Below are 24,945 nucleotides of genomic sequence, written 5' to 3' on the forward strand. Positions count from 1 at the left end.
TTTTCAACTTGATAGGGAAGAAAAAAATGTGGATTTAGAATATTCTAAAGGATGAGGCACATCATACTATTTTAAGCTTTATATTACCTCAATGAATTCTATATTAAAAACTATTTAGATTTTCTAAAAAAAAAAACTATTTAGATTTTCTTAGCTGACTCCATTAAATATCCTTTGCATCTTCAGAGATTAAAAAAGAAGAAATGTAGGAATAAAAGAATACTCTGGATTCCGTTAATCATTTTGGCAAGCCTTGAATGACACAGAGACCACAGTTATGTAAGCAAAGAAATTTGCCAAAGAAATTGATTACATGATCATTTGTGATTGTTATTTGAATATAAACTCTAGCATATTTTCAATGTTAAAACATACTTAAATTAGTAGTTACAAAAGTGCTTTTTTTTTTAGTTATTTAGGTTAGGAAAGAAAGTAAAGAAATCTTACTAATGAAACAGGAGATGTCCAATGTCAATAATTTTTTTTTCTTTTTTTGCCCATTTCCTTATCTTATTTGGGAGGGGGGAGAATAGCAAATGGGACTTTGAATACGTTTATGTAAAGTATCTATTATCTTATTAAAATTGAAGACTTCTTAAAAATATTGTCTAAAAATGTGATTATAGACAAATTCACATTGGAAAGAAAACCTTTAGAAATACAGATGATTTTACATGTTACCACCAAAAGAACTACAGCTAACATTTCTATATATGTTTCCAGTCTTTTTTCCAGAGTATACATCCCCCCACATATGCATACATTTATAGTCATTTTTTAGATATAGATATATATTAAGTATGGACTTTGGGATCAAAGTCTTTGAATTTTTATGAGTATTCTTATGAGCACACTCCCCTGCTCTGAACTGTATTGTTAATTATTCTCAATAGTAGCATTCCCTCATTGCAGATATAGAGTTTATTAGTAAGTTCATGTAAAGAGGACCACCTGTGATAAACACATCTTTAAACAAATAAATGCGTTGTCTATACCAACCAAAGAATGTCTTTACTATTGCTTTTGATTTTTTCACTTAGGAATTATCTCAAGTAATTGGAATTTAAAATTTATAATATGAAATAATTTCAGTCCTACTCTAGTATATGGCAAGTTCCTACAGAAATATTGCCATGATGCTTTTATGTGGTTATATCAGTGTTTTCTTTTGATAGTGGCATGTTGTGATATCTGTAGTCAGATTTGATATTTTTCACTGTAAGACATTTTGAACTTTTTCTTACAGGGTTTCTCTGCTGGGCTATTTGCATTCTACCATGATAAAGATGGAAATCCTTTAACTTCAAGATTTGCAGATGGTCTCCCACCTTTTAACTATAGGTATTTGGGTTTTTTTGTTCTTGTTCTCTTTTAGGAGGATGCTAAGACTAGAACCTGAGAATTCTTGTGTGTTAATTTCTACAAATAATAGTGGCTTTATGGCTAGCCTAAGATTGTATATCCTATATTATTATAACAAGATAGGATATAAGGTTATTTAGCTTTACCTTTTCATTTCACAGATGAAACAGCTGAGACGGAGAAAACTTAAGTGACTTACCCAAAGAGCGAAGACTCTTCTTGCCAGGCAGGGCTCTTTTCCACCACTCTGTAGTAGCTTATGTTACTTTACAAGAGAGTCAGGCCATGGGAGAATATGGGTTGGTTATATTTTGGCTTATTAATAGTTATTGTCTATACATTACAATGTTTACATGTTAACTGTAAACTGTATTTTACAGTTTTTAAAAACTATTTTATTTCACATGTTACCAGTGATCTAGAAGTTCAGGGCCTAAAAGAAATAATACTAAGAAATACTTTAAAAAAATTATTATATAGACTATCAGTCACAGAATTATAACCATTTGCATGGATTTATATATCTAATTTAAGAGCACATGTCCACAAAAAGACATGTACATGAATGTTAATGGCAGTTATTAATAAGCAAAAAATGGAAACCACCCAAAGGTCTATCAATAGAGGAATGGATAAATAAATTGTAATATATTCCTATAATCAAAAACTACAAGGCCCTGAAAAGAACACATCATTGCTACATGTAATAACGTGAACGAATATCGTAGTTATAGGGTTGAACAAAAGAGGTCATAGTCTAGTTGTATGAAGTTTAAAAACAGTCCATGATAAAAGACAGATGAGTAATTTTACTTGAAGCCTTAGGCTATTAAATGCCATGCAAGTTGAACAGATTGAGAAGGCACATAAGGAAACCTTCTCAGTGTACTGACGCTATTCCACAGAGTAGGTAGTGGTAAACAGATATAGAATAAAAAATTAATTCTCTCATGAAGATCTCCATTTAGGTAGCTTATTGTTCAGTTGCTCAGTTGTGCCTGCTTTGTGACCCCATGAACTGCAGCACACCAGGCTTTTCTGTCCTTCACTATCTTCCTGAGTTTGCTCAAACTCATGTCCATTGAGTCAGTGATACCATCCTGCCATCCTCTGTTGCCTCCTTCTCTTCTCACTTCTAGGTAGCTAGAAGTGCATAATTATTAAAAACAGATAATACTTTATTCATCATAGTATTTTTTTAGAGTACATGTTAAAAAACAAAATTGTTAGAAACAAAACTGTAATGTAGAAATAGATGTTTTACTTCCTAGATTGTATTTGTTTGGTGGTATGGAAGAAGTCTGGTCTTTCCTAAGAATTGTGGTCTTTATAGGAAACACATAAGTAGTGAGAGTAGGAACATCTATGTAGTGATAAGGAGGAGAGAGATACCCACACATAAGGACCATTATTAAGCTGATAATTGCAGTACTTTCTTACATTTTGGATATTCCTTAAAAGCAGAAAATCTTACAATATAAACAGAGATAACAGAGTAATAAATACAGATGGTAGACATAGAAAGAGTTGGATTTGTCTCTCACCTTTTTATTTGAAGAAACCTTTAATCTTGAAATGTGAATGGTGAAGAGAATATTGGAGTTATTAATACAGTAAACACTGTTTCTTTTCCTTTTGGCTTTGTTCACTATTTATGTTTAAACATTGCCTTGCTGTGGAAAAAGAAAAGGAATTAACAATAACCTTTCTAAGGCATGAATAGATGAACAGATACACAGCAAATAAAACAAAGGATTAATTGTAGAATATAAGTAACGGTTATTGAGTATACAGTGTTTACCATATAATTCCTTGAATAATATATAAAATCTTCATAAAATAATGGTGGGAAAACTGATTTCTTTATATTCTGTTTTACTGTTGAGAGAGATTCATAGGGTCAGTGGTAGAAGTAATCTAGGAAAAGCCAGAAAATAACGATGCAGCTTATAGGCAAAGATGAAAATTGATGACCATTATAATTTTCTATAATAAATATAACACTTTTGTGGTAGTGCTTTTATTTGTGCAAGATAGATTCTCCAAAATGAGATTGTTTTCTCCCATTTACTTATTTTTTTATCATATTTTTGCCATGCAGAAAAGTTTTTAAATTTTACACTATTAAATTTATCTATTTTCTTGCTTAAGAAAGTTTCTTCTGCTCTAAAAGATTATAAAAATATTCTAAATTTTTTATGGTAAATTTATTATTTGAATTTTTATGTTCCTAGCTTTAATCCATTTAGAATTTATTTTTGCTTCATGTATTTTGGGGTTCTTTCCTAAGGTATATACATGTTTATTATGTCTTCTTGGTGGGCTGACCCTGTCTTCATTATAAAATGTTTCTAGTAACAATTTTGTCTGATAATAGTATAAATGTCCCAGCTCTTTTTTTGAGTGCTATTTGCATGATACATGTTTTTAATCCTTTTACAGTCAACCTATTTGTATCCTTGAGTGTGAACTGTGTATCTTATAGGCATAGTTGAATCATTTTGTTTTTTTTTTAAATGCCTTCTGCCAGTTAACCCTATTCTGCTCCCTCTGGCTGCCAGGTTGCTGGTTTTCACCATGACTGTGGGCTGTTGGTTTTCAAGGCTGCTATAGAGCTGGAGAGAGGGCATGGGAAACTGCCACAAAGCTTGCTGTTTTTCCTGAGATTCATCCGTTTTTCTTAAAGAAGTGCTTCCTGGATTGCTGCAAGCCTTTGGTTAATTCCCAGAGCTCTGAAAAAATTCATTTGGCTAATTTTGATACTTTCTTCTTTGCCTTCATGAAGTTCAGTGGTCCTTACTCTGCCATTTTTACTGACATTTGTCTGGAATTTATTTCTGTATATGGGGTACAATAGGGATTTTATCCTTAAAATAGGGATTTAATTTTTTCTTGTTGAATAATCAATTATAAAAAGTATAATTTACTTTACAGCACAATTGTTAAGTAAATTATACTTTCTTAGTAAGTTTAAGGGCTTCCCCAGTGGCTCAGTAGTAAAGAATCTGCTTGCAATGCAGGAGACACAGGTTCAGTGCCTGGGTTGGGAAAATGCCCTAGAGAAGGAAATAGCCACCCACTCCAGTATTCTTGCCTGGGAAATCTCATGGACAGAGGAACCTGAGAGGCTACAGTCCATGGGGTTGCAAAGAGTCAGACACAATTTAGTAACTAAACAACAGCAAAATTAAGTTAAAATGTCACCTTCTGTTAAGTCTTTTTATATACAGTACTTAGATATCTCTCTAGATATACTTTTGTTTTATTCAGTAAATTTGTTAAGAGGAAATAATTCACTGTCATCTTAGCCCAGTATTAGCTATTTGAATTTGAGCAAATTACTTCATCTCTCTAAGCTTCTGTCTCTTTATCTGCAAAGTAGTGATGATAATCTCTTAAAGTTACTGAAAAGGTTAAATTAGAAAATGCTATCAAGTCTTTGCTTGCACTTGGTGTCAAATACAAGGTCAGATATTTTAATTTCATATTGATATTCATAAACACTTCTACACTAAAGTGGTGACAAATTTGCAAGAAGGACTGTATTTTTATTCTTTAATTGCAGTCTTGGATTATATCAATGGAGTGATAAAGTAGTTCGAAAAGTGGAGAGATTATGGGACATTCGCGATAATAAGAGAGTTCCTCACACTGTTAATCTTCTAGTAACACCTCGTGTTGTCGTGAGTATTACTGAGCTTCATGTCTCATGAGCTGTCTGCTCTTTTCATTCATTATGGTCCTTTCTTTACTAATCATTATTGTTTAAGAACTAATGGTTAAATTTCAAATCTTGTAGTAGGAAACATAAAGGCAGTACAGTAAAGCTGCAGTCCAAGAGACATCTGAGGAAGGAAAATTTAGCAATGACTCAACGGCTCCATTCTACCCACCGCTTTAGGTTGTTACACCAGTGCTCGGTTGTGATACCTCAAAGGATCACTTGTACTATTTGTATAATTGCTGGTCATTTCATTTGGAATCAGTTTTATTCAGGAGGATCTGCATAGGAACAGACCAACAGGATGTGTTTGTTGAGAGAGAAAGAGATGAAGAGATTTATTTTAAGGAGTGGCTGATGTAGTTGTGGAGGTTTATTAGAGAGACTAAAATCTGATGAGGTAGTCTGGCAAGCTGAAGAAATAGGGAAGAGTTGCAGTTTGAGTCCAAAGACAGTCTGCTGGCAGAATTCCTTCTTGCTCAGGGGTGAAGTCAGTCTTTGTTCTATGAAGACCTTCAACTGACTGGCCCATTTATGTTACAAAAGTGGTCAGCTTTACTTAAAGCCCACTAATTGAAATGTTAATCTCATCCAAAAACACCTTCACAGAAGCATTCAGAATAATGTTTGATCAAATATGTGGGCACTTTGCCCCAGCCTGGTTGATATATAAAATTAATCATCTCACTCGCTTATTTAATGACAGAAACTTATTCTCCCTACCCCCTCTCTTAACTACATACAGCTCGTTCTGACCTCTGAATTTTTGCGCTGCTCTCGGAATACTGCCCATCCCTGTACTTCATATTCTTAACTGATGTACAGGTGAAACCAAAAGAACAAAATTGTTTTCTAATGAACAACTTATTTTTCTAAACAAAGACTGTGTCCATAATATGAGCAGTTTATACCTGCATTAAAATCATTGTTGACACAAAAGTTACAAATAGCAATCATACCAGTCTATAACTTTTTAAAATATATGACTTAAAGCCAAAATCTTCAAATAGAGGAAAAAATAATAAGAGAATAGTAGTTCAATAGCAAAGAAAAGTGTGACGGTGTCAAAATATTTAATTATATTAAAAGCTATATTTTTAAAAGACATTCTGTCTCCTCATCAAAGTAATTCCTTAGTGGCTACTTTATTTTATCCAGTGTGATAATGAGTTTGCCATTATGTTGTACTTTTATGGGTTTATTTATTTATTTTCTGATTCTTAGGATGAAGCACGAAAACACTTTAACTGTCCAATTCTTGAGGGCATGGAACTTGAAAATCAAGGTGGTATGGGCACTGAGCTCAACCATTGGGAAAAGCGGTTATTAGAGGTCAGTTTATTTGAAGATGCTACTGGACATATTTTTTCTTTAAGAAAATAGATATACTAATGTAGTTTTTTTTATTTAAATAGGTTCATGCATTTATGCAGCTTTTTCCATTTAATAATATACTTTCCAAGGAATTACAGATGCTTCTGCTGTAATACAGTGTATGCTTTCCTAAGCAATCTCTTTCTTCAAAATAAAAAATAACAATTTGTGGGAAACACAAATACCAAGTCTTAACAAAAGCAATAAGTCTTAATAAAAGTACTAGCTCAGTCTAAAAACACATTGTATTTCCAATAAATAAGCTCCTATATTTATTTACTTTAGTATTTCTTTTACCTTAAACAACAGTAAAAAGCAATGGGAGATCGATGGGAGACTATAAATCTAAATAATGGGGACAAGAGTAAAATGTAAAAAGAGTGAAGTGTACAAAAACAGTGCAGCAAGTCCTTCTAAGACAGAGCCTCTGGCCCTGCTGAGCCAACTGGAAGAGCATGGAGCTTCATGCACAGCACAGCTGTCCTCTCTTGCTGTGTTCAGGTGTCTTAGTGTATTTTGGGTTTTTGTTTGTTTTTTAATTTTTATCTTATATTGGAACAGAGTTGACTCACAATGCTGTGTTAGTTTCAGATATACAGCAAAGTGATTGATTTAGCTGCTGTTCCTCCACTGCATAAAACATTAAAATCCAGGAGAAATTGTTATGAACCAACATGATTCCATCTTATACTAATGTGATTCCCTTATTTGCTAGTCTCATATGAGCTCATTCACATTACAGAAATACATTCATTAGTAGAATATACTTTATACTTGGATCTGTTTATTTTTAAATAGCTACATAGTGTTATATGTGGAGAAGGAAATGGCAACCCACTCCAGTATTCTTGCCTGAAGAATCCCATGGACAGAGGAGCCTGGAGGGCTACAGTCCCTGGGGTCACAAGAGTCAGACACGACTTAGTGACTAAACCACCATAGTGTTATATGAATGGGACAGTAATCCTATGTCAATGAATAATTATGTTTTAAATGTTTTCTCTTAAAAATGTTATAATGAGTGATTTATTTATATCTTCAGTGCCGTACAGGAGTGGCATTCCAGTGTGTTCTTAGGTTCAAAAAACAGTCAGTCAAACCTGTGAACCCTAAACAGGTCACATTCAAAACATACTAGAAGGATACAAGAGAGAAAGTATAGCATGTCAGCATGGCAGTCAGGCATTTCTCTTGTGCTCTGCACAGTAATCTAGGGCTACCATGCATGCCTCTTCCCCTCTCTCTCTGGCTCAAACACGACAAGCACAAGACCATAACAGGTGTACAAGAACCAGCCTGGTTTAGAAGTACCATGTCCCAAATAAGGACCAGCATGGTTTATTTTTAACAGTTTCATAGACTTAACTTCCAGATGCCTGTAAGGGACATACCCATAACACTCACTGCACACAGAGAAGTCCCTGCTGCTGCTGCTGCTGCTAAGTCGCTCCAGTAGTGTCCGACTCTGTGCGACCCCAGAGACGTCAGCCCACCAGGCTCCCCCGTCCCTGGGATTCTCCAGGCAAGAACACTGGAGTGGGTTGCCATTTCCTTCTCCAATGCAGGAAAGTGAAAAGTGAAATTGAAGTCGCTCAGTCGTGTCCTACCCTTAGCGACTCCATGGACTGCAGCCTACCAGGCTCCTCCATCCATGGGATTTTCCAGGCAAGAGTACTGGAGTGGGTTGCCATTGCCTTCTCCGAGAGAAGTTCCAAACTGTGGCTAACCAACAGGTATTCATGTTCATCTACAAGAATCCCAAGTCCAGAAGGATATCAGGTGATCTTTGTTCCTTAAGTCCTATTGCCTAGTAGCACAGTTGACATTCCACCCTTATTAGGTTTCCAGGGGAGCAGAACTAGAAAGTTAATGCAAGATCAGATCTGTTTATGTAAAAGAAGAATGGAATTTCTGGGTCAAAGGAAGTTTGAACAAACTCCAGGAGATAGTGAAGGACAGGGCAGCTTGACATGCTACAGCCCATGGACTCGCAAAGAGTCAGACACAACTTAGCGACTGAACGACAATAGTATATTTTTTTAGAGGTCTGTTTAAATAAGGAAACGGTTGCAGTTTACGTACATCATGATCCAAGTTAGCAAAATTATGAAAAGAATGAGATTAGTGCTTTACTGACCTTATCTGGGTGACCATGAAATAACAGTGATAGAAACTTACAGAAGACATGTACACTTTTATCTCACATGGGAATTTCAGTTTCTTTATTTTCCTTAAGCAGTTTTTCTCAAGTGATTCTCTTTCGAAAGCTACAGATGGGTCAGAAATGAAAATTTACTTACATTTCAATAGAAGACTTGAAAATAGTAATTTTACTAATTTCTTTAACTGCTGCCTTTCATCTAAAATCAACATTGTGTTCTTGAGCTGTGTTTTAAAAAGATGAAATTAAAGTACTTGAGATGGCAATCCAATGTTCAACATAAAGGTTAACAAGATATAGGAATTCCCTGGAAGTCCAGTAGTTAGGACTCCATGCTTTTGCTGCCAAGAACGTGGGTTCAGTTCCTGATCTGAGAACTAAGATACCTCAAGCCATGCAGCACACCCCCTACCCAAAAAAGAAGAATCTGAGCATTCCAAAGATACAATGTACTTTCTTAAGAGACAGGGAAGTCCTTACCATTAGGTGACCTCCTGGTAGGAATTTTCTTATATATTAATTAAGACATTGGGTAGATAATAGACCTTGATGATATTTTGTGTCCCTCAGGCAACTCCTTTGACCCTATGATTTTGTGATACTTGTTTTTCATATTAGTATATATTTTTGTGATCACAGAGTATAAAAAGTTGGTTATAAAAGCATTTTCTTTGTAATTGAAGCAAGTATTCCATTCTCCACTCCATTATCTGGGTATCTGTCTCAACCACCAACATTACTTTGCCTTAATAGTATAATGTTTTTACAATATTTCTGTTTCCATATATTTATCTTCATTTTCATCACAGAGTTCTAAATGCTAATTATCTGTTATTACAGGGAAATTGTACACAATATAGATATTTGAGGGAGAGAGTAGATTTTGCTTTAAGCTTCAGTCTGTCATCTTAAAGAAAGCTTATATATTTTACTATTTTAAGTCAACATTTTGTCAGCCTCTCACACCTTCAATATTTTACCTATACACTAAAGCAATCACGGAAATTATTGGGAGTTGCAAGGAATCCAGTCTTCTAATTAAAATCTGTTGGTGATTTTCAGAATGAAGCAATGACTGGTTCTCATACCCAGAACCGAGTCCTCTCTCGAATCACTCTGGCGTTAATGGAGGACACTGGGTAAGATAGCTGTGAGAATTTTACATGAATTGTTTATTAAAATGAAATGAATATTAAGATTACTATTAAGATGAAATGAATATTAAGCAAATATATTTTACACTGAAGATAAATATATCTTTTTTTTTTATAAATATACCTGTTTTTAAAATTTTTTTCAGTTAGCTATCCATGACCATTCATTCATTCAATAAATGTTTGAGACCCTGAGGTATGTAGAATAGAATAAAACTAAATCCCTCATAAATAAATGAATGAGATTTATTTTTTAATAAATAGAGGGCATGATGATATGAAGGAAAAGCTTATATAAACAGTATTTTTTTTTTCATTTATTTTTATTAGTTGGAGGCTAATTCCTTTACAATATTGTAGTGGTTTTTGCCATACATTGACATGAATCAGCCATGGATTTACATGTGTTCCCCATCCCGATCCCCCCTCCCGCCTCCCTCTCCATCCCATCCCTCTGGGTCTTCCCAGTGCACCAGCCCAGAGCACCCGTCTCATGCATCCAACCTGGGCTGGTGGTCTGTTTCACCCTTGATATTATTGTTAATAGCATTGTTTCAATGCTATTCTTACAAATCTTAAAGGGAGGCAAATTCTTGCCCTAACCCCTGCATTCTTGCTGTGTCCTCTGCCATAAATATTCTTCTAATCTAACTTTCAGTTTCTTCTTTTTTTTTATTTTTTATTTTTTTTTAAATTTATTTATTTATTTTTTCAGTGGGTTTTGTCATACATTGACATGAATCAGCAATAGATTTACACGTATTCCCCATCCCGATCCCCCCTCCCACCTCCCTCTCCACCCAATTCCTCTGGGTCTTCCCAGTGCACCAGGCCCGAGCACTTGTCTCATGCATCCCACCTGGGCTGGTGATCTGTTTCATCCTTGATAATATACATGCTGTTCTTTCGCAACATCCCACCCTCACCTTCTCCCACAGAGTTCAAAAGTCTGTTCTGTACTTCTGTGTCTCTTTTTCTGTTTTGCATATAGGGTTATCATTACCATCTTTCTAAATTCCATATATATGTGTTAGTATGCTGTAATGTTCTTTATCTTTCTGGCTTACTTCACTCTGTATAAGGGGCTCCAGTTTCATCCATCTCATTAGAACTGGTTCAAATGAATTCTTTTTAACGGCTGAGTAATATTCCATGGTGTATATGTACCACAGCTTCTTTATCCATTCATCTGCTGATGGGCATCTAGGTTGCTTCCATGTCCTGGCTATTATAAACAGTGCTGCGATGAACATTGGGGTGCACGTGTCTCTTTCAGATCTGGTTTCCTCAGTGTGTATGCCCAGGAGTGGTATTGCTGGGTCATATGGCAGTTCTATTTCCAATTTTTTAAGAAATCTCCACACTGTTCTCCATAGCGGCTGTACTAGGTTGCATTCCCACCAACAGTGTAAGAGGGTTCCCTTTTCTCCACACCCTCTCCAGCATTTATTGCTTGTAGACTTTTGGATAGCAGCCATCCTGACTGGCTTGTAATGGTACCTCATTGTGGTTTTGATTTGCATTTCTCTGATAATGAGTGATGTTGAGCATCTTTTCATGTGTTTGTTAGCCATCTGTATGTCTTCTTTGGAGAAATGTCTGTTTAGTTCTTTGGCCCATTTTTTGATTGGGTCATTTATTTTTCTGGAATTGAGCTTCAAGAGTTGCTTGTATATTTTTGAGATTAATCCTTTGTCTGTTTCTTCATTTGCTATTATTTTCTCCCAATCTGAGGGCTGTCTTTTCACCTTACTTATAGTTTCCTTTGTAGTGCAAAAGCTTTTAAGTTTGATTAGGTCCCATTTGTTTAGTTTTGCTTTTATTTCCAATATTCTAGGAGGTGGGTCATAGAGGATCTTGCTGTGATTTATGTCGGAGAGTGTTTTGCCTATGTTCTCCTCTAGGAGTTTTATAGTTTCTGGTCTTACATTTAGATCTTTAATCCATTTTGAGTTTATTTTTGTGTATGGTGTTAGAAAGTGTTCTAGTTTCATTCTTTTACAAGTGGTTGACCAGCTTTCCCAGCACCACTTGTTAAAGAGGTTGTCTTTTTTCCATTGTGTATCCTTGCCTCCTTTGTCAAAGATAAGGTGTTCATAAGTTCGTGGATTTATCTCTGGGCTTTCTATTCTGTTCCATTGATCTATATTTCTGTCTTTGTGCCAGTACCATACTATAAACAGTATTTTTAATTACAAGTGAAATTGATTTATGTAGAGATTCCTGGTTTTTAAGGCAGTAGAACTTTCTTATAAAGCAACAGAATACTGTTTTAAAATGACTCCAATGGGAGTCTTTTTCTTTGTGGGCTCTTGGGTTTATTTTGATGAGTCTCAGTTTTTGATAGCTTCCTTGCTTTTTGGTATGGCAAGATGTACAGGCTGATCTGCCCACGCTCTGTATTCTAGATCTGGCATCAGCCAGTCTTCCAAGGAGCACAGGAATGCTCCTTTTGTTTGAGAATAGCTTTTAGAAATCACAGTCTAGGGACTACGTTAATTTCTACTGGGTTGTCCTTGTTTCTTACTGTTTTCAGTGGTCCAAGTAGGGAAATTCATACTTTTGAAAAGAAGAAAATGCTGGATTCCTTTTAGCGCTATTATCACCCTTTCCCATTTATCACTTAATAAGCAGTAACCAATAGCAGTGGTCCTGCTGCTCTATTTTGCTAGCCCTTCTGTAAATAATGCTAGTTTCTTTAAGATACAGGTAGGATGCAGAAGCATCTTAGAGTGTATGAATCACTAGGGAAATCATGGCACTGGTTAATTTTAAAACATTTCTTCCTTTTTCTGATGCAACAGAATTCCAGTTTACTCCCTTCTCTTTTTTTCTCTCATTCTCTTTGTTTCTTTGCCTTTTATACTCCTTGTCTCACACCTCAAACATTTTCTCCTCTGTGACTTATATCTTTGAAAGTTACAATGGAAACATGATGTGGTTTGGTGTTTTTCAAATATAAAAGCACCCTTAAGTACTCATGTTTCCCTCAAAATTAAAGGTTCCTAGTCCCTGCTGCAGTGATCCTGTGTAGCTGGGACTTTGGTTGTAAATGCTCATCTGTGGGGATGGTCACCAAAGTCGTTTTTGAGGTCCTAGTTTGCTCACTGTTAAGATTTGTAATTGATATGCTTGTTTTTTAAGTGACACTAATATAAAGTGCTTTGTTTGGGTTATTTCCACAGCTGGTATAAAGCTAATTACAGCATGGCTGAGAAATTAGACTGGGGCCGAGGAATGGGCTGTGACTTTGTCAGGAGGAGCTGTAAATTCTGGATTGATCAGCAGAGACAAAAGTAAGATACATTTCCTCCTATTGTCTTTGCTAACAGTTTACTTCTGATTTTGTTCTCTATCCAGTGTCCCTATTTTCAAAATGTGGTTTGAACCATTCAATTTCAAACTGTGTAGAAACCATCCACAGTTCCTTTTTTTAAAAAATTTTTTTCTATGTTGGTGCTTTGTTGCTGCACTAGGGCTTTCTCTAGTTGCAGCAAGCAGGGGCTACTCTCTAGTTATGGCGAGCAGGGGCTACTCTTCGGTTCCAGTGCGTGGACTTCTCATTGTGATGGCTTCTCTCCTTATGGAGCACGGCTCTAGTGCATGGGCTTCAGTAGGTGTGGCGCATGGGCTTAGTTGCTCTGCAGCATGTGGGATCTTCCTGGAACAGGGATTGAACCCGTGTCCTGCATTGACCAGTGGATTCTTTACTACTGAGCCACCAGGGAAGCCCTAATAGGGCTTTTGTGAAGCAAAATTTTTAAATTTTGATTAATTTCAAATTATCAGTTTGTCCTTTTATAAGTCATACCAATGCCTGATTCCTGACTTCAGACATTCTGATTCAGTTGGTATGGGTTTCAAGGTGGGCATGGAGGTTTTAAAAGTTTCTCTAGATGATTCTAACGTGCAGCAAAATTTGGGAACAACAACACTAGCAGATCAGGTTGTTGTACTGGAGTTAACTGTCCCCAAAATAGCCACAGTGTTTCCTGCTACTGCTTATGAGCAGCTTTCCTCATAGCAGGCTTTTAACTCAGACCTGAAACTCTTTAGTAGAAACTCTGAGTGATTAACACTCTTTGAGACCTAGCCCAGATGAGAAGAGTAAGACTTAACATCTTCAACGGAAGAAGTGCTTGTTACCAGGTACTTCTGTAATGGACAAGGCACTGACCTTAGAGAGAGAAGTTTAAGTCCCATCTCCATCCCTTGTCAGCTATATGATCCTGGACAAGCTAAATGTCTCAAACTATTTATTTATCAGTGAAATGAAGATACTAGTTCTACTTTGGAGGGTTCCTCTAGGAATAATGATATTGTATACTAGAATGTGGTCCACTGGAGAAGGGAACGGCAAACCACTTCAGTGTTCTTGCCTTGAGAACCCCATGAACAGTATGAAAAGGCAAAAAGATAGGACACTGAAAGATGAACTCCCCAGGTCGGTAGGTGCCCAATATGATACTGGAGATCAGTGGAGAAATAACTTCAGAAAGAATGAAGGGATGGTGCATGAGATGGTTGGGTGGCATCACCGACTCCATGGACATGAGTTTGGGTAGGCTCCGGGAGTTGGTGTTGGACAGGGAGGCCTGGCCTGCTGCGGTTCATGGGGTCACAAAGAGTCGGACGCGACTGAGTGACTGAACTGAACTGAACTGATACTGTTTGAAAGTTCTATTAATCATAAAATGCTGGACTTCTGTGGTAGCCCTTGTTCACAGCAATTAGAGAAAGTCTGCATGCAATAATGAAGATCCAGTGCAACCAAAAATTTTTAAAAATCAAATTAATTAAAAAAGAATGATTAAAAAAAAAAGAATGGTAAAAGCATTGAAGTTGTAACAGAAAAGACAAACTCTAGAATAGACTTCTAACATCTTCTTTAGAGTTTGATACCATGGTATTTTTATCTTTGTCTGCAGGAGACAGATGCTGAACCCTTACTGTAACACACTCAGAAGTAATCCATTGCAATTAACTTGCAGACAGGACCAGAGAGCAGTTGCAGTGTGCAATTTGCAGAAGTTTCCAAAACCATTACCTCAGGAATACCAGGTAACACTTGTTTGGGGCACAGTTTCAGGATTCAACCTTTTAAAAAGAAGTCTCCATTTTGAATTGGAAGAGTGAATTAAGCTCTTAAGTTTTTCAATTTGTCAGGCTCCATTTGTTTTCTGTAAGTTAGAAAAAACTGAAGTTTTTCATTTCTTTATAAACAGTGTGTTAATTGGTAGCAATTAACTATTATCTAGCAATGCCTTGTAGTAGTGGTAAGAGACATTTAGAATATTTGTGTATTTTTTAAACTATTTCTTTTTGTTTCAAAAGTCTTCATATTTAATTTATATTTAAAAAACAAGGTTCTTTAAAGAAAGGAACTGACTGGGAAGACAAATATATAGCTTATATGCAGGATCCTTAAAAAAAAATGATACAGTTAAACTTATTTTAAAGTTTATAACTAAACTTTATTTTAAACAGAAACAGACTTAGAGAACAAACTTATGATTACCAGAGAGGAAGGGTGAGAGGAGGGATAGATTAGGAGTTTGGAACTGACATGTACACAGTGATATATTTAAAGTAGCTAACCAATAAGGTTAGATAGCATCACTGACTCAGTGGACATGAATTGAGCAAACTCCGGGAGAATAGTGGAGAACAGAGGAGCCTGGCATGCTGCAGTCCATGGGGTCACAAAGAGTCAGACCCATCTTAGCGACTGAACAACAGCAACCAATAAGGACCTACTGTATAGTACCGGGAGCTCTGCTCAGTACTCTGTAATAACCTAAATGGGAAAAGAATTTGAAAAAGAATAGATACTTTATATGTATAACTGAATCACTTTGCTGCACACCTGAAACTAACACAACATTGTTGATCAACTACACTCCAATATAAAATAAAAATATTTTTTAAAAAGAAAAAAATAAAGTAACTAAAGTACTCTAATCCAGTTAATTAAAAGGCTTGGAATTTCTGCTCTAGACAAGTTTGCCTAATGGTATCTAAAAGGTGAAGACAATGGTCCCACGTGTTCAGTCTGAATCTCTGATATAGGTTTTAAGCTTTTTGTTGAAGTGGCTATTTCTAAAAAAGTTTTAACACTGCCTGCCATTGACCAAGGAGTTGTTTAAATTTTAAATTTTGAGCTTCCTACATAGTTTATAACGCCACTGAGTGCTTTAGACACTGTAAGGTAGTGACTATATATTTCTGCACTTAGTACTTTAATTCAGTGAGTTGGTATAAAGTGTGAAATCTTTAAAATTTTTCTGGTATCTTGTTCCTTTGGTGTTTCCGAATATATATATTATCTCATTCATTTTCTCATGGGTTTTTCAAATTTGTCAAAACAACATATAAATTAAGTCTCCTAAAAACATTTGAAGTACATTGTATTTAAAACATCTTTATTTTATGAATTAGTTTTATGTTTTGTCAGCTCTTAAAACTCTATTTATCCTTTTAAAATAATCAAATTTGTCATCTAATAAAAACTTAACTTAGACTAATTTACTTACCTTGCTTATTTCTAAAACTACTACAACCTTGAAATACGCCTCCAGTAGTATATTACTCTTTTTGTGTTTACTCTGTATGGAAAAAATGGATTAATATCTCCTTTGTATTATACAGCATTAGAGGGTTGCTATAAATTGCCTGTGGGCTTCATGTTGATTATATAGAATGTTTCTTGCTCTCCTACCTTCCTAATATATTTTTCTTTGTAGTACTTCGATGAACTCACTGGAGTACCTGCAGAAGATCTGCCTTATTATGGTGGTTCAGTAGAAATTGCTGACTACTGCCCTTTCAGTCAGGAATTCAGTTGGCATTTAAGTGGTGAATATCAGCGCAGCTCAGATTGTAGAGTACTGGAAAATCAACCAGGTCAGTAGTTTAGTGAAGTTAAATGTTATATACATATTGAAAGTATATATAAGCAATATAAAATAGTGTATATCAACAATATGAAATAGACCCTGGAGCCAGATTGTCTGAGTTTATTTTGTGATTCCACTGCTCTCTACCTGTTTGAAGTAACTTCTCTGCACCTTAGTTTTCTCCTATATGCAAAGGAGATAATACTTATCTCATAGAGTTGTGAGAATTAAATGAGTTAATATAGTTAAGTGCTTAGAATTATGATACACAGAAAGGATTGTTAGCTATTAGATACATTTGCGCATTTGTGTGTATGCTACTATTTAGTGATACCTTATATTTGCATGACATTTTTCATTTGCAAAGCACTTTGATTTTAATCATTTCATTTTATTCTTCTAAAAACTTAATAAGTGACATAGAGAAGATACTATGACTGAATTTCACAGATGAGGGAAGAGATATACTAAGTAATATTGCTAATTGATGTCAGTGCGAGATCTTCCAATGCAGAACTCTTTTTATGATATCATATTAGGTATCCTATTTTTTCCTCTCCTGAGGAGTGTGCATTTTATGTTACTTAGACATAATGTGTCATTCTGCAGATATCAGAATAATACTGTTGTCTCATAACTAGTAAGATGTGTTGCCATCTTATTTATTCCCTATTAGTATATATAAATGAACAGGTCATCAAGGAAGTAAACCATATGGCATTTGGTTAGTCAGCAATAATAGTTGGAGCTCATACTAACCACCTTTGTAAACAAAATGTTCTCATGTCTGATTTGTTAATCAAGAGCAATAAATAGTTTTCCTCTGTATGGTCATCAAAAATTACCTGGTCCTTTTCCTCCCCCTACCCCTCATTCCATACTTCATTACAGATTAAGTTATTTAAAATTAAAATTTTCATAATATTTTTTCCTTTTATTCTTAAGCCTGGTAGCTTTAACTGGATTTGTATAGTCATTTTTTTCCATCACTTACCTACTTAATAATTCCTAAAGACTTATGATATAGCTACTCAACAGTTGCATGTTACAACAAAAGCAATGCACATATTTGTACTTATGACAAAGATATAGTATTGTATTTTATGTTTTTAGAGCTAGAGTTGGCAAATATTTATTATAAAGAGCAAGATAGTAGATACTTTAGACTGTGGATCTTTTACAACTTTTCAGCTCTGCTGCCAAGTGTGAAAGCAGTTACAGATAATATGTAAGTGAGTAAGTATAGCTGTGTGCCAGTAAAATTTCTTTATGAAAACAGGTAGCTCTCAGGATTTGACCTGAGGGTTGGCCTGACATCTCCTTTTTTTTTTTTTAAATGGTCACTGTGTGCTTTGAAGACTTTGAAATACTCATAAATAAAAGAAATATAAAATTTTGTTTTATTGTTTTTATTTTCTTTCTTAGCTTATACAATTAATATTTTTAAAAACTGATATAAAATAAAGTTTTATCTCTATAATATTTCAAAATGGACTAATTGAACCATCAGTTTTCCAAAGATGAAACTTATTTTATGTGTAGAGAGAGAAAATTATTCCTAGGCTTTTTTTCTCTTTTTAAAAAAATTCCTAGGCTTTAAGGACTTCACCCCTTTGTCCATTAGCCATTTAGAGGTCATTTAGTCTACCCCATAACTCTGTGGGTTTGTGCTTAGTCTAAGACCAGATCACCCTGTCATTTATTGACTTCCAGGAGATGGTATAAGTTGAAAATACAGGAACATATTGCAAAGGTAACAGCACTCCCAAAAAAATCTTCATTATTTAAATCATTGGCCTCATCTTATCATGGGTCACTTGGGAAGTGACTCCTATTTAGACCACCACTGAAGGTGATTCTTAGTGCCATTTCCTCTGTATATTTAACTTCAATGCTCTAGGCCCAGTTTTATCTCTTGTTTCTGATAGAATAGTTTTCTCCTACTAATTCCTTTATTGAGAATACAGTTTGAGTTTGGAATTTCCTCTTTCTTTTACTTTTTTTTAATTGACAATTTCCATGAAACATGTTTTATTTTTAAAGCAACTTTTAATCATAAGAGTGTACCCCATCAGGCTTCCCTGTCCGTGGGATTTTTCAGGCAAGAATGCTGGAGTAGGTTGCCATTTCCTTCTCCAGGGGAATCTTCCCAACCAATGGATTGAACCCAAGTCTTCTGCATTGGCAGGCGGGTTCTTTACCAATTGAGCTACCAGGGAACCCCAGCACTAACAAAACATGTGTGATTTTTAAAAGGAACTTTTAATCATTGGAGTAGAATGCTTCAGTTTCTTATTCTTTGAGTCCAAAGTCAATTTTTAATAAAGAAAACTTCTCTGGTTTGTTTCAGACCTTTTTAAAAACTATGGTGCTGAAAAGTATGGGCCTCATTCAGTTTGTCTAATTCAGAAATCAGCATTTGTCATGGAAAAGTGTGAAAGGAAGCTGAGTTATCCGGACTGGGGGAGTGGATGCTATCAGGTAAACTATATGATTGTTAATAATGATACCAAATATTATATAGTTGTATCTCATTATATGGCTTTTATATTTTCAAATATATTTTATATCTTTTATTTCTTCTGTTTACTACTTTAGCTTATTTATTGTAACTATTAGTTTGGATGTTTTTGTTTTGTCAAAATATTGTCATTTCTTGGAGAGAATTTGTCTTTTTCTGTTTGTTTAAAAGTTACACAGTTACTGTATATCAACATGTTTTATAATAATTTTGCTTCTGGGCATATATCGTAAGGAAATATTAGGGAATATGTAATTTTGCTCTTAAAAAACTACTTTGTAGTGGAAAAAGACTATAATCTTATAAAATCTGAAGAAGGCATGTGTTTAAGAATTAATAAATCAACTACTGGTTTTCAGTAGATTTTTTTCTTTGAAATTAGAAATACAAAGAGGGCAAACTACTATTTTCTTGATTTATTATTTGCATGTCTAATATTAAATGACTATACCATCATAGAACTTACTAAGATGCAGGCATTCTGTAATTTAGGAGCATCCAACCTATGAATATTCTATACCCTACTAATAGATGTCAGGGAATAGAGTGTGATCCTGAAAACTGAAAAATAAGAATTCATTGTGCAATTTCACCTACAAGAGCTAAGTGGACTAATATATCTGGCAATTTAACTTATTATTTTTAAAGTTTCTTTAAAATTAACTTTTTTGGTAACTGCTTTATTGAGGTATAATTCACACACCACATACAATTCATATAAAATAATCTTTGAAACCTTACAAAAAATAATTTAAAATAAACACATTGTAGTTACAATCTGACAACTATAATCCAGCAGCCATTTTCTGATAAATTCATTCTATTAAAGATTTATGTATTACTTAAGTACATAATTTTGATCTAGTTGTAATCATAATACATAGTTTTGTTTTAGTGTTTTTACTTAGAGCTTTTTATATAGGCCAAAATACCTATGCCTAGTTTTCCCAATAATAATACTTAACTATTCTTCATAGCTATAGAAGATTGTATCATTTTAAAGTATCATAATTAGGGAAGTCATTTTCCTTTTAGATATTGAGTTAATTTTCACTTTTCACTATGTAAAAATGCTTTTATAAGTATATTTACATGTTTTACCTTACTAAAATCAATTTTTTGAAATAAATTCACATAAGTGAGAATATTAGGTTAAAGGGGATTAAAGCTGGAACAGTGTGAACTATAATAGGAGGATGACCTTTTCAGGCTATTTTAATGTACTCTCTACACCACCACCACAACAAAGGGATTGCTGTTTTGTTTTTTGTTCTTTTTTTTTTTTTACTTTGACAGAGAAGTTGCAAGAATGGTACAAAAATATGAGTCATTTAAATGCAAATTGCTGATGCCTGCCCCTTCATTCCAAATACTTTAAAATGTATTCCATCCTCCTATGTGACTACAGTACTATTGAAAAAAAAATCAGGAAATTATCATTGATAGATCTAATTCCTGGACCCCATTCAAGTTTTGCCTATTGTCCAAGTAATGTCCTTTCAGTAATAGGATCTGGACTAATGTAACTACTGTTGAGTAGTTGTCACATCTCTGGTTCCCTTCAATCTGGAACAGTTCCTCAGTCTTCTTGACTTTCATAACCTTGACACTTTTAAAGATTACAAACCAGTTCTTATCTAGTGTATGTCTCAATTTGGGTTTGTCCGATGTCTCCTCATGTTTAAATTCACGTAATATGTTTTGAGCAGTGATGTTACAGAAGTGATGGTTGTGTGCTTTTGGTGGTGCACTCTTGATTTGTCTCTTTTCTGGCCATGTTAACTTGCTGCTATCTGCCAGGCATCTCCACTGTCAAGTTAACTGTTTTTCTCTTTTAGTTAATTCCCTTTTTAATTAGTAAGTGTTTGGGTTGAGGGGAAAGTACTATATCAGTAACATATTTCTTATACTTTCATTTTATTAATTTATACATTTAAGTCTGTATTGACTCATGGATTGCATTTTATTCAATAGCTTTTACCATTAGTATCATTGTTTGGATATTCAGGTTGCCCCAGATTTAGCCAAATGAAGCCCTTTGGATTGGTTCCTATGTCCTTTTGGCTTGTCCTATCTTTTTAAAATATTTCCTTGCTTTCTAGCATAAGATATTTTAGGTTCGTCTTCACATTCTTTGCCCCAGCTCTGGAATCAGTCATTTCTCCAAGGAACTCTCATTTCTTTTAGTAGAGTGAGGTATTTAGAAACTAAAGTCTGGGTGCTAGCTATATTGTTCGTTGCTATTGGGATATAGCTGCTCCTCAGGCCTTCTCGGTGAACAGAGCTAGGAAATATATGTGTATATGTAATTTTATATATACTCATATGTGTGCATATAACCATGAGTTTGCACCAGTATTTTTGATTCCAGTTTAACACCAAATAATCATTTTCGTTTTTTCCCTTCTCATATTTCTAACTCTTCTTTCCAACAGTGAGGAATCTGGTTTCTCATTGTCCTTAATATGCTTGTTATTTGATCTGTCCACATTCTTGCCATCTTCTTCCACTTGTATTCAGTCACCCTCCTCACCCACTTGAACTCTGCCACAGCCTACCAGGTCACAGCATCTCTCCCTCACTGTGAGCCAAACCCCATGCACATCTTTAGAATATAAATGCTCTTTCTTCTGTGAAACTTTACAATCTTTGTTGTTCTTTTTTTTTATATTGTTTATTGACTCTTAATAATAAGAGTCTGACACTAATTTTGGGGGGAAATGTTTATACCCTTCTTTCCTCAGGTAAAGCTGCTTGAGATCAGGCACTATGTCATGGCCTTCTGCGGTATCCTTTTCAGTAGCAAGCTTAATGCCTAATAAGTTCTCACTTAAAAGAATGGTTACATTGCATTGTAGCTGTGGTGATGCTTTCTAGGTGTGGGTCATTGAATGACAGACTTATAAGAGTTTACACTTTATTGTTTATTTTCTTGATAGCTTATTATATCTTAAATTTCCAAATGAATATTATATTTAAATTTAATTGATGACAGAGTTATTTTAAAATGACTCCATCATTGAAATATACCTTTGGAGCTCCTTTTTAAATTTCTTTTAGAAATATATTAATAACCATCTAAGAAGTCAGTTTCTGTATTTTGCATCATACCTATGTTGTCCTAGTCTTAATCAGTTTAGTCAGTTGTTTACCAACTGTTTACAAACAGTTTAGTAAACTGTTTACTAATTTACCAGACTTGGACTGGGCAAGTTTTGGATATTTGCAGAAGTTATATATACTTACAAAGTAAAAATTTGCCACCATCTAACATATTCAGAATATGCACTTGCTTTGAAGATAGTTCTGGGAGAAAAATTTCAGAAATATTTAAGATGAAGTAGCATAATGTGAAGTCTTTTTAGAAAACAACTTTGAAGAAAATAGTCATTTAAAATTTTTTAAAGTTAGTTTTAATATGTTTGCCTTTTAAAATTAATTTCATTAGTTACACCTTGTATTTGAGATATGAATCCTGCCTTTGAAGATGTTACCAGTTGTATTAAATAACTGTGACCATTTTCATCTTTGAGCAGAGGATCTGGGGTAGGGATAAAAATAACAAACTTTTACTCTGTTATTTCTATACTGTACACTTTTTTTTTTACAGTGAGCATATATTATTTATAAAAACTAATAATTTGATTTACAAAATTTAGTAACTCATAGAAAGAGTAACATGATTCTTGGCTCTTTGATAGAAATTTAAACTGAATTATAGGAGGATACTAGAATCTACAGAAATGTTATTATTGATGACTTGGCTTCCAGGGTCTGTGAATCTGCATTGTATGTAAAGCTGTATATTACCTTGTGTTTTTCAGGAAAAGTGTCCATAGCTTTCATTAGATATTTTAAAAGGTACTGGACTCAAAGTTGAAGAGCTGCTACCACAGAGTGAAATCCTTTTAGAACATGAATAAGTTAACCCTCTTTAAATGAGATTAAAATATGCGCACATCCCAAACTGTCTTTTATAGCCAACATTTTCAGTAAATTCTACTGTATTTTCCTACAGTTAAAGAAGGCTCACATACTAGAATCTTGCTGATCTGATTTTTTTTTTCCAACCTTTTGAAGGTTTCTTGTTCTCCAGAAGGTCTGAAGGTTTGGGTTCAGGATACTTCATATTTGTGTAGTCGGGCCGGGCAGGTCCTCCCCGTGAGCATTCAGATGAATGGGTGGATTCACGATGGAAACCTGCTCTGCCCATCATGTTGGGACTTCTGTGAGCTCTGTCCTCCAGAAACAGATCCTCCAGCTGTTAACCTGACTCGAGCACTACCCCTGGGTGAGTAGTCTCTGTGGTTGGAGTAAAGAGAGGGACTTTTCTTGGAAGATGTTGAAAATTCCCCAGAAGGAAGCTCTAAAACAGGTTGTGCATCTTCTCTTCTAATTGCAGTTTTATGGGAAGATCTCCTTCCCTTCATTGTTAGAAATCGAAGGTAGGTAGACTTGACACCTTACTTCAGTAAGAGCGAGAGTGAGGAAACTTTGTATGCAGAGAACCTCTGACTGGTACAAAAAATTCCCTAACAGTTATAAAAAGTTAACGTTTCAGCCATTCATTTTGAAATTAAGAGTAAAAATTCTGTTCATTGAATACAAAAAAGCAGTTAAATATGTTTTAGTTGTATTATAACTAGGTGAGATGAAAGAATGGGAAAGACACTGGACAATGTTCTAAGAAGGAATTGACATGTCCACAAAGAAGAGATAGGTGCAAGAAGATGCAAATATACACAGTGAGATAGAAAGACAGGCTGGCCAAGACAGTGGTTTTCACTGAAGGATATTTTACACATTCTGTGAGACTCTGGAGAGTAGAATTGAGACCAATAAAACGAAGTTGTAGGGAGACAGATTCAGTAAAATCGTTTAGAACCAGGAGAGGAATAGAAGGAACTGTCTTGAGAAGAGTGCCTTCCCTATTAATGAAGATGTGCAAACTGAGGCTGATGAGCTGTTTCTAAGAGTTATAGAAGCAGAATTCGTAACTTTCAATGAAAGCTTTGACTTATGGTATATCATGTTTTATTAAATGATTTATGAGATTTTATGACAGTTTGACATTTTGAAATAGGCCATGTTTCATTTTCTCAGCTGGAGGTATTTTTTAAAGGAAATTATATAGTCCTTTGTTTGTTTTGTAGTTTGGTTTTAAACAGAGGGCTACATTCACTTTACAGCTCAAAGTTTCTTTATCTCTAAAATTTAATCTTTTTTCTTTCCCACGTTCTGAGAGCTTTATCAAGACATGGGCTGCTAGTGGAGGGTGAGTTTGGGGGTATGAATACTTGTGTTAGGGGTGCCCAAGACTACCCCTAGATTTCATGATTCTCTAAGACTCTAGTTATACTTATGGTGCTGTGTTGTATTTTCTGTGGTACTATGTTGTGATTTCTTCCCGTTAACCAGTTCTATAAGGAAGCATGCTCAGAAAAGGATTGTTACCTCTAAATCAATACCACAATTTTGAAAAATGTATAAAATATTATAAGAATAGATGCCTTTTAGATATAGTTTGCATTAGTGAATATGAAAGATTTAGTTCTAAATTCTTTTTTTTTTATTTTTTAATTGAAGGATAGTTGCTTTACAGAATTTTGTTGTTTTCTGTCAAACCGCAATTTAGTTCTAAATTCTTCCTGATCTCTTCAGATTGTAGAGGTTGTTTTGTTTCCATTTATTAAATGCTGGACCCTTTGCTGAGTGCTCTATGTCTATATCCATGTATCTAATCATCACAAAACCTA

General features: G+C 34.7%; 1 protein-coding gene across 2 annotated transcripts in view; it reads left to right on the forward strand.

Moving 5' to 3' along the window:
* Positions 1 to 24,945, forward strand: part of LMLN (leishmanolysin like peptidase) — a 51,663-nt gene that overhangs the window by 19,026 nt on the left and 7,692 nt on the right. For both annotated transcript variants that reach the window (XR_006335394.1, XM_043875269.1), the window contains exons 8-16: positions 1,247 to 1,341; positions 4,928 to 5,045; positions 6,308 to 6,415; positions 9,681 to 9,757; positions 12,958 to 13,068; positions 14,701 to 14,833; positions 16,516 to 16,675; positions 19,019 to 19,149; positions 23,270 to 23,480. Coding sequence is in view for 1 of the 2 variants with exons in the window: in XM_043875269.1 (XP_043731204.1) it covers positions 1,247 to 1,341; positions 4,928 to 5,045; positions 6,308 to 6,415; positions 9,681 to 9,757; positions 12,958 to 13,068; positions 14,701 to 14,833; positions 16,516 to 16,675; positions 19,019 to 19,149; positions 23,270 to 23,480 (1,144 nt within the window). In the remaining variant the exon portion in view is untranslated. The remainder of the gene's footprint in view (positions 1 to 1,246; positions 1,342 to 4,927; positions 5,046 to 6,307; positions 6,416 to 9,680; positions 9,758 to 12,957; positions 13,069 to 14,700; positions 14,834 to 16,515; positions 16,676 to 19,018; positions 19,150 to 23,269; positions 23,481 to 24,945) is intronic.

The sequence above is a fragment of the Cervus elaphus genome, chromosome 19 (assembly GCF_910594005.1).
Source record: "Cervus elaphus chromosome 19, mCerEla1.1, whole genome shotgun sequence".
Lineage (NCBI taxonomy): Eukaryota > Metazoa > Chordata > Mammalia > Artiodactyla > Cervidae > Cervus > Cervus elaphus.